The sequence below is a fragment of the Crinia signifera genome, chromosome 5 (assembly GCF_055691185.1).
Source record: "Crinia signifera chromosome 5, ASM5569118v1, whole genome shotgun sequence".
Taxonomy (NCBI): Eukaryota; Metazoa; Chordata; class Amphibia; order Anura; family Myobatrachidae; genus Crinia; species Crinia signifera.
In genome coordinates this window covers 283105859-283120471 of record NC_139221.1, presented here as the reverse complement: position 1 = coordinate 283120471, position 14613 = coordinate 283105859, and the positions used below count along the sequence as shown (strand labels likewise).

General features: G+C 43.2%; 1 protein-coding gene across 2 annotated transcripts in view; it reads left to right on the top strand.

Annotated features, from left to right (window-relative positions):
• LOC146081136 (ATP-binding cassette sub-family B member 5-like) overlaps window positions 1-3021 on the top strand; it is a 96482-nt gene extending 93461 nt beyond the window's left edge. For both annotated transcript variants that reach the window (XM_083189127.1, XM_083189128.1), the window contains exons 27-28: window positions 959-1105; window positions 2278-3021. In XM_083189127.1, the coding sequence (XP_083045253.1) occupies window positions 959-1105; window positions 2278-2475 (345 nt within the window). In that variant the 3' untranslated portion in view covers window positions 2476-3021. The remainder of the gene's footprint in view (window positions 1-958; window positions 1106-2277) is intronic.
• Window positions 3022-14613: the final 11592 nt, after the last annotated feature.

Below are 14613 nucleotides of genomic sequence, written 5' to 3'. Positions count from 1 at the left end.
GGCTGTGGCTTCAGCTGATATTGTGAGCCGGGGGCACAGCAGAGAAGACAGAGCAGGTGCCGTTAGCAGTGCACGGCGCCATTTCAACCTCTGGCGCCTGGAGCTTGAGCTCCAGTGGCTCCATGCTAGCTATGCCACTGACCGGAGGTGTCCTGTGGGCAACTTCCAGGAAATCGCCAACTCTTCTGGGTATCTGGGCGATTCACCAGATGTTCAGGATTCTCCAGGACATTTTAGGAGTATAGACAATAATCCTTCCCATTTATATACAAATATTATAGAACCTGACCTTTTTGTTTTAGCCACATTTCAAATCTGAATTCTATGAAAACCAACATTCCAGTCACCTAAATATAATAGACTGGGCCATCCTGTATTTGTTGATATAGCCATTACATTTAAAGTGGCAATTAGTTAAATCAAATACAACCTAATTTTGCCTTAAAACTAGTTGCTGCTTTAACTTAATTGACTATGTTGTTGGTAAGGTATTGCGCCAAGTCCAGGAAACCAGAGCTTTTACAATGGCCCTTATTCAGATCTGATTGCAGTACTAATTTGGTTGGAAAATGGGCAAAACCATGTGCACTGCAGGTGGGGCAGATGTAACATGTGCAGAGACAGGCTAATTTGGGTGGGGGGGTTTGAAACTGAAATCTAAATTGCAGTGTAAAAATAATGCAGCCTCTATTGACCCTTGCACAGAAACAAAATAACTCACACAAATCAAACTCTCTCTGCACATGTTACATCTGCCCCACCTGCAGTGCACATGGTTTTGCCCATTCTCCAAACAAATTTGTACTGCGATCAGATCTGAAGAAAGCCCATTATGTAAGGGAACGTCTTTTCAGGTGTAGAAGGAAGTCCTAGATATAACCTCCATGTGTCCTTACTATAATTGTACTTTTGTTGACTCAGTGAAACCTTGTTCTGATGTTTGTTATGATTTCTCTAGAAATATAACACTCCGGCGGGAGGGAAGGGAACTCAGCTGTCCGGAGGCCAGAAGCAGAGGATTGCCATTGCCCGGGCTCTTATCCGTGCTCCCAAACTGTTACTGCTGGATGAAGCCACCTCAGCTCTAGACAATGAAAGCGAGAAGGTGAGAATGGAACGTCGTAATTATAGGGATCTTCATTACATTTCATAAAGAGAAAAGTTTAAAAGTTACCCATAGCACCCAAGCATCTTTTTAATTTTACATGCTGCGCTAGATAAATGGTAGCTGATTGGTTGTTACTTCTTCAATTTTTTTTTCAATGGTTTGATATTTCCCTCCCTTAGGCCCTTATTCTGATCTGTGCGGCCGGAGCCGCATACGTTGCTCCGGCCGCACAAACCAATCCCCGCCTACAAGACGGATCGCCACGGCCGTCCGTACGCGGACGGCTGGCAATCCGCATGAAAATGGTGGGGCGTACGCCTCCACCATGGTGGGAGCTGCCCCCTGCATTCGATGGTCGACGACCATCGAAGGCAGGGCCGCACGCTCCACCAGCTCACGCAAGCTTAGACCACACGGACAATCGTCCGTGTGAAAGCTTGTATGGGGGCGGAGAGCTGACATCCGGCGATGTCAGCTTTCCACCCCCATCACTGGCGTCATAGCCTCATTACCATGCATACGCCCCGCGTTTGCATGGGAACGCCCATGAAACGCGGGGCGTATGCATAGGGAAATGAGGGTATTAAGCCCCTCACGCCCCTATACGCCCCCTTTGCGGCGTATAAAATTTTTGTGCGGCGATTTCGCCTGCACATGCGCAGAGTGACCTCTGCGCATGTGCAGAGTGAAAACATCGGCGGTACGGCCGCACGCGGGCCGTACCGCCGAGATCAGAATAAGGGCCTTAGTTCTTTATTTATCATTTACCTAATTATACTCTGATTTCTATGGAAATACTAGAATCTGATTTCTATGGAAATAAGAAAGTTAACAGAATTTGAGATACATCACATTGTACTGTATAAACTATGCAATGTGTGGCATGCCAACTGCAATGGGACTACCCAGCCCTCCTAGCCACAGTTTTAGCATGTCCTACAGAAGAACTGTTGCAGGGTGTGCTGAGATCTGTAGTTCCCCATAGCTTTAGTGCCACCGTCTGCTCACACCTGGTATATTCAATACCGTACTACAGAAGCAAGAAGGCTGGAAAGCTTAAGACTACAGAGATAAGTCAGAGCCTCATCACTTGTATCTCTATGCTGCAGTTATATACAAACAGGCCTTATCTGCTTTGTTCACTACAGTATAATTTGTATCCTATGCAGGTTGTACAGCAAGCACTGGATCAAGCGAGGAAAGGAAGGACTTGTATCATGATCGCACACAGACTGTCCACAGTACAGAATGCGGACATTATTGTCGTCATGAAGAACGGGAGCATAGTAGAACACGGAACTCATCAGCAGCTTCTCGCCAAGCAAGGGGCGTATTATCACCTTGTAAATGCACAGACTATAACGTAAATATACTGAAAATGCTAAAACAAGTCTGGATATAAGTCCGCTGGTGCTCTATAGTAGAGTGCGCACTGTATCAACCTAAGAGGAGAGATCGTTGCTATGTAAGGCAATGCAATGAATAGAAATGATGCACAGGTATGTGTATAAACATCAGGTACATCTGGTGTAAGGAAAAGATACTACTACAAAGTACTGCACAGAAGGAGTTGTGTCGGAGGTTACCAATGTGAGTATTGACCCAACTGATACTCAACATTGAAATATGCCTCTTGTCCACCTAACTGAATATCAGTAATCTGAATCATCTTATTTGTAACTAGATTTTGAATCAACTAATTAATCTAAAATTTGTTAAATAATAATTGCTAATGGAGTGGTATAACATAATCTATATAGCACTAGTGGCTGCAGTTCTAATTCCCACCGGGATATAATCTTGGGACCACAAACCCTTCTCGCTAGGTATAAACTAGTTTGCTTGAGTCCGTTCTTTCCTGTATGTTGAATTCTCCTCCATGGGAAAACTCAGAATAAATTAAGATTATTGTGCACCAGCCTCTCCCTTCTAGTCATGAATATTGGTAGAAATCACATCCCCTTCCCCCTTCTTCAGCAGCCTTAGCCTCCTGTGTCTCTCGTGCAGCCTCAGCTCCCCCCTCATGTGTCTCTCCTGCAGCCTCAGCTTCCCCCTCCTGTGTCTCTCCTGCAATTTCAGCTCCTCACCCTCCCGTGTCTCTCCTGCAGCCTCAACTTCTCCCCCTCCTATGTATCTCCTGCAGCCTCAGCTCCCCCACTCCTGTGTCTCTCCTCCAGCCTCAGCTCCTCCCCCTCCTGTGTCTCTCCATCAGCTTCAGCTCCTCCCCCTCCTGTGTCTCTCCTGCAGCCTCGAACCATCCCCCTCCCCTCTGTGTCTCTCTTGCAGCCTCAGCCATTCGTGTGTTCGAGCATCCAAACACAGGAATGCCCAAACAGACACAGGATATCCCCAAACTTCCCCAAGCATCTGCAAATAGCTGTAGCCAGGGGCTGCTGCAGAAGGCAACAGCTGCCCCTTCTGTGGTGACTATTTTTGGAGCAGGACAAACCTGCCCTGGTATAGTGTGCAAAGTTTGAAGACGATTAAAGCATTCGAGAGTTATCGTGGAACATCCTTACACACTTACACACACACACTTAAACACACACACATATCATTAAATTATAGTTATGTAGTTGAAACATATTGTAGCTTTACACCAATGACTGATTAACCATTGCCTCTAGTTTTAATATAAATAATACTGCATGTTCAATCAATATTTTTGAAAATTTGATACTGTCTACTCTTTTGAACCTTAGTTCTCATATCTTTTTTATTTATTAATTTGTGTTAAAAAAAAAGCCAGATCAAGCTTCAAAAAGTGATAGAATGGAGAGTGATAAAAAAACAACCAATCAGCTCTTACCTGATTGGCTGGCTGTTTATTACTCTCCATTTTATCACTTTTTGAAGCTTGATACATCTGGCCCTAAATGCATTAAAAGATCGTTATGCAGTAATATTCTTGCTGCCTGATGTTGGATTGTTGTAGGAAATACATCGTAAGTGCAGTGAGTGCATTTATTTATCTCTGCCCAGAGCCTTCCTATCACTCGTTCTATGCGTGATAAAATAATCACATTCTAAAGGAGTCTACACACGTAGCGATTAAGAGGTATTTTTTAAGCAATCTCACTAGATCGCTTAGAAAACGCCCCTACATTGCTCCGTGTGTAGAGGCCATAGCGATAGGCCGTGCATCGCTATTGCCCCGGCGTTCAATATCCAGCATGCTGGATCAATCTAATTAATCACTGGGGTCAGGACCAGTGTTCTCATGGAGAACACTGGTCGTTACAGATCGCTTAGCGGCACAACGCTGTACAGCACTGTGTGTTGAGTGTTTTAAACAACCTGAAGTACAGTAGGCCCAATAACAACCTGAAGTGATCTAGAGATATTACACACTGTGTGGTATAATGTTATTTAAGTCACTGCCAGTGTGGGAAAAAAAAAAAAAAGAGAGTTCAAGCAACTAATTTATTTGGTCCCCCGCGTGTTTGCACAGGGGTCTGATGTTTTTCTTGTGCACATGCGCGTGATGCGTATGTGCAGGGTCCCTGGATGAATGGACTCTGCAACTTGCATAGTTGCTGAACCGTTCCACAAAGTGATGCGGGCCGGGGCGTGGGGAGGCGACCATGGTAACGCTCAGTGTTTCAAGGGTGTTCCCATGCAAATGCTAGGCTTTCCCATGTAAATTGCAGCGTGACGCGGTGTGCTGTGGGTGGGCGGCTGACGTCACATGACGTCAGCTGCCCGTCCTGTCTTCGGCTGGAAGCCCGCAAATATGAGTCAGTCTCCACTGCCTTATCTTTGCGATCCCTGGAGAAATTATGCGATGGTTACTGAAACTCGAATGATTTTCCTACGGCAGACACGTGTGAGGGGATGTGACTTTGTGACATGGTCGTGACGCATGGTTGCGAGGGGAAACCGTTGTGGGGGTGTGTGTAATCACCAGGGCGGCATCGCATGGACTCGGTAAACTGCGAGCTTTGCAGCCTACCAAGTCAATGAGAATCGGGTCCTATGTGTAGTATGTAACTTTTAGGTCCAAATTTTTTTATATTTTTAAATCTAACTGTTGACACGCTATGTGCCTATTTTGGACTGGTGTTTGTAAATTTTGGCCAATTAGAGCTTAGTTTAGTGAATTGTACCTCTTTTTCAAAATCTCGCTGGAGGGAAATCCAGTATGGCTACCTGTCACTCACTCATACATGGGGTGAAATTTAATAGTATGAGAGATTCAGCAAGTGAGAGATTTGGTAAGAAATCTCCAGGGTTTTTTTTAAAGCACCAATCATTTACACTTCAAAATCAAACTGGTTTTGCAGTGTAAATGATTGCCGCTTTAGAAAAAAACCCTGGAGATTTCTTAGCAAATCTCTCACTTTTGGAATCTCTCATCCCATTATATTTCACCCCTAGTCTCATCACTTATGGTGCTAGCTCTAAGGACACTTGTATACTACAGCAGCAATACTACTGGATTTTGTTTTTTTTATATTTTTTTGTTTTAAATCCCTCTTTTAATTTTTTATTCCCAAAGTAGAGGAAATACTAAAATTGCATTTTATATACAGAATAAGAGAAAATGTATTGTGCATGTGGTTTGTGAATTGTAACATCTCCTGGGATAATACTCAAAAACTTTTACTTTCTCTGGAAATCAGCAACAGTTGATAATAATGAACGGAGGGAGAAGCAACTGTTTTAAACTGTATAACTTAATAATGAATGTTGCATTTTTAAAATTGTTACCTTACAATGAGCTGTTCCATACAACCTTGTGCCTTAAGCTGGCCATACATCAGAAAGATCGATCTTAAGATCGATTGCGCTCATGATTGTGTACAATTTCCCTTGAAATCCCCGGCAGTCCTTGGTGGTTTTTGGACACACAATCTACACACAATCCATCATACAATCAGTCATACAATCCATCTGCTGTATGATTGTGTATACAAGATGTGCACACAATCTGCATACAATCCATCATACAATCAATCAATCATACAATCCATCTGATGATTGATTGTATGATTGTGTACACAAGATGTGCATGCAATCTGCATAAGATCCATCTTACAATCAATTGAGATTGTATGATTGGGTACAATATCTTTCTGATGTATGGCCACCTTTAGGTTGGGTGCACTTTAGAACTACGGGGATAAGACAACCAATGTAATTATACATCAGTTACATGTAGACACAGAAAGCTATACCGTGCAATATATTAAGTGCACTGGAGCCAATTCAGCAGCAGTAGTTTTACTAAAACTGCAACTGTAGACTTACGCCTGCTAGAGGCTGCACAGCATGCAATGGCCTGACCTGTAGTAATTTGGGTTGACACCTGCCTTCACAGCCTGGCTGCTAAGGCACACCGCTGCTATTTTTCATTTCACAGCTGCTGCGAGTGATGATGTCAAGCAGCCACGAGAAACCGGTAAAGCACTCCCCGTAAATGCAGCGTCAACATCCCCTCGTCACCCGAGTGCTGTCACTCAAACTAGGATGCATCCTTCTGGGATGTGATCGCACTTTGAAGTTTCACGCACATGTGCTGTGAATGCGAGGAAGTGCAAAAATTGTCTGCACGCTTATACCCCCAACGCTAACTCTGGCCTATTAGCTAAATTCAGCTGTATGCTGTGGGCTGGGGGTCATCAAATCTAATGCACAAAACAGCAGATGGGACGACCTTAATGTTGGCATTTAGGAGCACACAATCATGGGTATACATCAGATATATATATTGAAATATAATATTCCAACACTTCTGCGCCTTCACATAAACACACCTAAAAATATAGAGAAGACGTCCCTTAATTTTATTCCTGTTTAAATCCACACATGCCAATGGAATGATCTTCACTTACCCAGGTGGATACCCAAGGTTTCACATAAAAAAAATAGAAAAACAGGGATCATAGCGTAATACAATTTAATACAACAATAAAAGAACAATGTTTTCCTATAAAAAGCACAATTACCAAATTTTGTGGAGAACTTTAATATGACAGTTCTGAAATAAGCATAAAAAAAAGTCCACACAGAATCCTTCAGCAAAAGGTCTGGGATTATTACCAAGTCCAGTGGAGAACTAGATCAGTTCTCAGGGGATATGGTCATTTGGTCTACAGCATGATAGTCGACACCTCTAGGTCGACATGGGGATAGGTCAACGTGGTTTGAGGTCGACATGGGTCAAAGTCGACATGGCTTTAGGTCGACAGGCAAAAGGTCGACATGGTTTTTTTTTGAGCCAACATGTGCTGACATCCACTAGGGCATGGCGGGAGAATAAAGTAGTGTGCCCGGAGCATTGTGAGTGATTCGAGGGGATGTGGTGCACTTCGGACTGTGTCGACATTCAGATAAAAAAAACGGTGAAAAACCCTATGTCGACATTTTGACTGTCGACCTAGACACCGTCGACCCAATGCTTGTGTCGACCTATTGACCTGTCGACCTAAACCCATGTCGACTTAGAGCCATGTCGACCTTGTCCCATGTCAACCTAGAACCATGTTGACTTTTCCCCATGTCAACCTAGTGGTGTCGACTCAATGCATGCCTACCAACATGCTGTAGACAGAACGATCCCAACCCGTTCTCAGATAAGCTTAGATGGTGGATACAGCAGTAGTCCAGTTACCGGTCCTGGGCTGCTGAAGCCGGGCTTCGAATATAACCAGCATCCTTTAGGTGAATGGAGGTGGTACTGTCTCTCTCTGGCGACGCATTTCAATCACAACTGTGATTTCAAGGCGTCAGCCAGAGAGAGACAGTGCCACATTGGCATGTGTGGATTTACGCAGGAATAAAATTAAGTGACAAATCCTCTATATATTTTATGTGTGTTTATGTGAATGCGCAGAAGTGTTGGAATATTATCTTTGTATACATATCTTTCTATAGGGGTGTTTGGGAAACATCCCAGCTGTATTCCGCTACACATCAGCCGACTTCACTTGGTGCGCACTGTATGTGATTTCACATTTTTCCTTTAGATGTGTACTATATGTCACTCCATATCGTCTGATGTGTACCCAGCCTTAGATACCTACCTCACTCAGTGCATATTTATATCACTACATCGGGGGAGAGTAATGTATTATTCATCAATGTACTGTGTAACTAATTGAGCGACAGTATATAACAATGTTATTGGTATCCTATTAGGCATTTTATGAATGTACTGAGTTATCTTTACAACACTATGGGGTCTGTAATTTATTTTGCTATTAAAAAGAACAATTGCAATTGTAAAGCGGACAATAAATACATTTTCCAAATATCTATTTTTGTTTCATCTTCTTATTGGATAAAGTTTCAACAAATGCATTTATTAATGTTGTTGGACAAGGTGATACTTTTCATATCCGCGATCATCTGGAAAGTCTCATTGGGTCCTACATAAAGTAATGGTACAGTTTGAAGCAACAGAACAATTACCTGTAAGCGACCGCACATTCTTTTAAATATTACACTATAGACGGCAGAGTATTAAAATAAATGACACAGCCGCTTGGAGGGTTGCGCATTATTAAAATTATTATTATTATTGTTTTTTCCCCACTAAAATATGTTTTTCCTTTATTGAAGCAAAGCCAGAAAACATTAAAAACAATTTAGTTCATTTTTTCTGTCGAGTAAACAAAAAGTTGTTAGATATAGCCCACCACAATACTGAATAATCTAGCCCAGTGGTAAGGGAATTACCCTAAATCGGGTAAAAATTAATTCCTGGGGTTAAGGGACAGTATGAATCTATATGCATGCCAGGCTGTATCTGGCAGTGCGACCATCCATTAACCCCAGGGAGGCTTTTTTCCCCATGCTGGAAAGACATCCAGGAATTGAAGGATACGCTACAGGTTAGCGACCCACGGCACCTATTAAACCAAACAGACCATCCTATACCCATTTATCTAGAGCACATGGCTCTCTATCTAGGATGGATTATATTCTATTATCAAATTCTTTATTGACAAATCTTAAATCAGCCACATTAGACAATATAATTATTTCAGATCATGCCCCTGTGACCGGTAAAGTTCACACTTGGCATTTCTCAGACTATATTGCTAAATCAGATGATTTTAAGTGCTTTTTAGCATATAATTGGTCCAATTTCTTGGATGATAATATCGACCATTGAGACAACCCAGTGTTGCTCTGGGAGACATCAAGTGCGGTAATGCGTGGACACATTTTGAGTTATATGTCCAAATTATGTAAAGAAAACCAAGTGAAATATAGTTCATTACGCACCACAACTACTAGAAGGTTTAAGGAATATAAAAAGTATCCTTCTGATGCAACAATGGAGACATACTTATGGGATAGGAAATTATTTGAATATTTTCTCACCGCACAAGCACAGCAAAGATTAGATTACACAAATTATTTTTATTATAGGTGGGGTAACAAGAGAGGGAAACTACTCGCTACAATGTCAAAGGCTTGGAAAAAACGCTCATATGGATAGCTCTTCGGACAAAATTCTAACTCAAACTGAAGATATCTTATTGTGTGTCCATAGATTTTACAAAAAATGATGTTGCCCAATCCCCTCGCAGCCCCTTTTAAGCCCCAAAATACTACAAGAAGCTAACCTTCCTAAACTCACGCAGAAGAAAGATAAATTGAACAAAGCTCCAGGCCCAGATATGTTTACTGGGATCTATTATAAGCTCCTCATATCTGAATTAACTATTTTAGAATTATATAATAATACAGTATATAGCCTGACTATCCTTCTTTTATCAAAGCATATACTACATTAATAAAAATAAAAAAAAGATCTGATGTTGGTCGATTCATATAGACCAATCACCCTATTAAACGTAGATTTCAAAATACTGTCCAAAATTATGGCTAATTGGTTGCAATGTATTTTACCTGATTTATTAATTTCTCACCAACTGGGCTTTATCCAAGGACACCATTCGTTAAAGGCTATTCGTTCTGCCATTGCGGCAAGGATAGCATCAGCACAGACTCTGAGCTCTAAACATATGTTACTAAGCTTGGATACACAAAAGGCTTTTGATTCTGTGGCTTGGCCTCACTTGCTTCAGGTACTGCAGACTAGAGAATTTGATACCAACTTCATTACTTTTTTCAAGATACAATAACATCCTTTTTGGTGAATGGATGGAATGGAGTAAGAGGTGAGCCTCTACAAATATTACGGGGTACAAGACAGGGGTGTTCATTATCTCTGTTTCTTTTCATCTTATCAATAGACCCGTTATTCAGAATTTTACAATCATCCTCTGTAGTTAAAGGGATTAAAATTGGTAATGCGGAGGTGAAAATCTCTGCATTTGCAGATGATTAAATGTTAGACATTGAAAATCCCAGATCATTTCTCTCAAATATTTTGGATGTATTAAAGGATTTGGGTCCGTTTCAGGTTTTGAGTTAATCTTGACTAAATCAATGGTAATATATTTAGTCCCTGGGATTACTCGTCCTTCATGGAGCACTCGCTTACTTCTAAACTGGGCGAAAACCAAATCATATATTTGGGTATAAAACTCCCTAAATCCCAGCAGAATTATATTGTAAAAACATGAAGGAAGCTCTTTCTGATATTGCGACAGAGTAGGACAAGTGGAGATCTGTCTCTTTCCTATTTAGGCAGTAGCTAACTTAATAAAAATGTCAACATCTCCACATCTTCTGTATTTGTTATAGTCACTTCCAGGGGCGGATACAGGATAAAATGACAGGGGGGGCACCATGATAAAAGAAGGTTTAGATGGGGGAGGGGTGGTGTTAGTGGTGCCAGTGTACATGCTAAGAGAGCGGCAGAGAGAGGGTGGGAATGGGATAAATAATAGGCCCTGGCATTTAAAGTACGCAGGCCCACCATGGTGACAAGGACGTAGCTGTGCGTGCGCCGAAGGTGCGCTCCGGAAAAGGGGTGTGGCCACTCAACAGGGGGCATGTCCTTGAGTGTAGTGTACACCACCATATACAACTTCTACACATTATGCAACAAAATACTAGACCCCATTATACTTGCCCCTTACACATGATGCCAAATGGCATGAGCCAAAATTCACATACAGTAATGCCACATGGATTGAGCCAAAATTCAAATAATGTCACATGGATTGTGTCAAAATTCACATAATGCCACACGGATTGAGCCAAAATTTACATATAACACACGGATTGAACCAAAATTCACATAATTCCAAATTGATTGAGCCAAAATTCACATAATACTGTGATACCTTCCACAGGTGAGTATCTCCTTCTCTTTTCTTACAGGTATTTAGGTAAGTATTCAGGCTTCCGCTTTTCTTTCTTTTAAATATTCAACAAGTTTATTACTTACAGACAGAGGGATTATATGATGTGGGAATATGCAATCTACAATTACATCACCACTAACAACAGGAATTCAGGTTTTATTAAGCTGGAACAGTGAGTGACGCTCCTTCAAGGGTTTCCTCTGCTCGCGTGTTCCTTCTTGCTACCAGTGCACATACAACTAATCCTACCTTATATGCTAAAATAAATGAACAGGTCAATACAAGTTATCAATCAATTGTTACACAGTCATAACCGATGGGAATTCGGGTATTAACCTTGTATTCTTATTATTGCGCAATAATGTAGATAAATACTGTTACTAACGTTAAGATATATCCTATTCTATTCTAGATACAACAGAAGTGGTACATAAGACTCTCCCTCTGAACATGACAACTCAGTAGGCTAACAGGTAATAATAACAATAGACACCAAATACCTTTCCGTATATCAAAGCGATGCTGACCCAGTCCCCAATGAGTCACGACCCTTCCCCAAAAGTCCCAAAGTCCTAACTGTTCCGTAATAGTTTAGTGAAGTTCACTGGGTGTAGGGGATCCTAATGGGAATCTTTAATACAATGAACGTCGAAATGCTTTCCTGGCCGAAATAAGGTTACGATTGCGCCTATATCTGTATCTGTTACTTTAGCCCTGTCGGCACTGACTCACTGTCTGGCTGAAGTGGAGTTAGTAATCCTGGGCTTCCCCTGGCCTTCAGCCGGGTTTAACCCTGAAGTAGCTGGCTTACTAACTGATCATTAGAAATCCTGCCTGCTCTTGTGTAGTTCTTGCAGCTCCATCTATTTCACGCTGACCAGTAGAGGGCGTCCCCTGATGCTTTCCCCATCGGGTTTAGCCCTGTGCGCCGACTGCGGGTACCTTCCTTTAAGCGTCCCCTGACTATTCTGCAAGCCGGGTTTAGCTCAATATCACTGTACGTCTATGCCAGCGTCAAGCGGGTCTATGGTCTGACTGTCCCTTTTTACAATCTCTGGCCTGACGATGTCCCTTTTCTTCTATTCGATATATTCCACTAGACAAGCTTTCTACTACCAGCGGAGGAGTGCTTTACTTTCTCCTAAGGACAGTCTATAGGCTGGGAGGACTAACTTCTTGCTTATACGCTTCTCTCGAGTTACTAGTAAAGCAGTGGATAATCTTTATTTACATGACTTCCATTACAAAGTTCATTTCGATGATTCCCAGACTAAGATGATCCTGTAGGCAGGTTCTGAGTGCATATTATACTGGGGAGTAACGCTGTGAGATTGCGCAGCAGGGGGGGGGGGGTCTAAGGCTTGGTAGCCCAGTAGAGAGTCCGTTATGAACTGTCAGTAAGACTTATGGGGGGCGGAGCAATCCCCTGAATGGAAGACTGGGCCTTACTAATGGGGGCAGGGAGGCGTTGCAGCTGCCTGTATTCCTCTAGCCTGGTTACACCCCTGGGTGTGGCTCTGGCTATATTGCGGCGCTGATATCACCCACCACTGGTTATGAGGGATGTGCTGTCCATCAACGGGAGTTGGCACACCCTCCTTCACTACCAATGCTGCTGGGGGTGGCTCCCGGGGTGTGTTAACTAACATTGGGCGGTTCTTGCGCTGTATGGGGGCCGGGCTAGCACTCACCACTCCCCGCCTCTATTGTGCTTTAGGTCCGACTGACCGCCGCCTCCTCCAGGGAATCCCCGCCTCTGACGATGACGCGGCCCGCCTCCGAGTCTCCAAGATGGCGCCGCCTCAGCCGGGGGATCTCCGTTGCCGAGCTCTGAAGCTGCCGCCGACCAGCTGCACAGAGATTACGCTGCTGCTCTCACCATCCCCTATCTCCAGAGGACGCGTCGAAGCCTGCCGGGGTATACGGTAAGTTTCTTCCTTTCTCTCCAGCACCGCTGTCCGACGCTGTTAGGCTGCGTAGCTCTGCCCGTTCACACTTGTCCCGGACACTGCGCCACACCGACCAACGGCCCCTTCTCTTATATCTACAGCACCCGCACCCTCTCTTGCCCGTTTCCTCCACGAGCCCCACAACTTTATAAAGTCCTGTTACCAGCCACAAGTCCCTCTCCTTTCCGCGCGGGGCACCCACATATGCAGTTATCACATTTTCCGGGGTGGAATCTTGCATGTCCTCATGCATTTTACTTCTTTCATTACAAACAACAAAATACCACTGCTTACATACTTTAACCATTGCAACACATTACATACTTTTAAATCAGTAGAATTTACATTTCTACCCTTAACGACTTTTCTTTAAACAGGTTGGGCTTAGTCTCTAAACCGGAGAGGTTTCACACCCCTTGTACTCCTGACTGGCCTTTCCGGCCTCTGCTCTGGAGTGTTTTGTTCAGGGAATAAGTCAGGGCTATACGGTTGGCTTATGTCTGCTGCCATCTTTTCACTTGTGCGGTTCGACGTGACTTTGTGTATTCCGCCATGTGGAATAGCACTATCCATAAACAGTAACAAGTCCATTGGGTCCCGCATAAAGTCTTCGAAACTTGGACTATAACTCTTGGTGTCTGGAGGGTGCATTTCCGGAAGGTCTTGTTCCCTCCGAGCTTTATAGAGTTTCAGGTTGTTACGATGGATCATTTTGACATTGCTGGTTCCTTCTCCCTCTTTCCTTATCCCATACACGACAGTCTCAGTTGACGGTAGGTGAACAATCTCATATGGCGTGGCTTCCCAGATGGGGTCTAGTTTGCTGTTTCTCTGATTATTTTTCTTTAAAACTCGATCTCCGACTTTCAAGGGTTCTGCCTTGGCGTTCTGATTATAGCCACTTTCCTGCCGATAGTGAACCTCTCCCATTCTCTTGGTGACCATCTCTTTGGCAAGATCCATCCTCTGTTTGTGTTCAATCACCCAGTCCGTTTGAGGAGAGTTTACATTTTCGGTGAAGGCATTGAGTTCTAAGTCCGCTGGCAGTTTCCCCTTTCGCCCAAAGAGCAAGTAATACGGGGTATGTCCTGTGGATGCGTGTTCGAGGTTATTGTATAGATACGTAAACTCGGGTAACAACGAGGGCCATTTTAGTTGGTCGGCTGGGGATAGGGCCCGGATCCTTCCTAACAGAGTCTGGTTAGCTCTCTCACAAAGTCCATTGCCCTGTGGATGATAGGGCGTAGTTCTGATTTTTTTGCATTCATAGGTGTCACAAAGTTCTTTGAGTAGGTGTGCCTCGAATGCTGGACCCTGATCAGTCAGG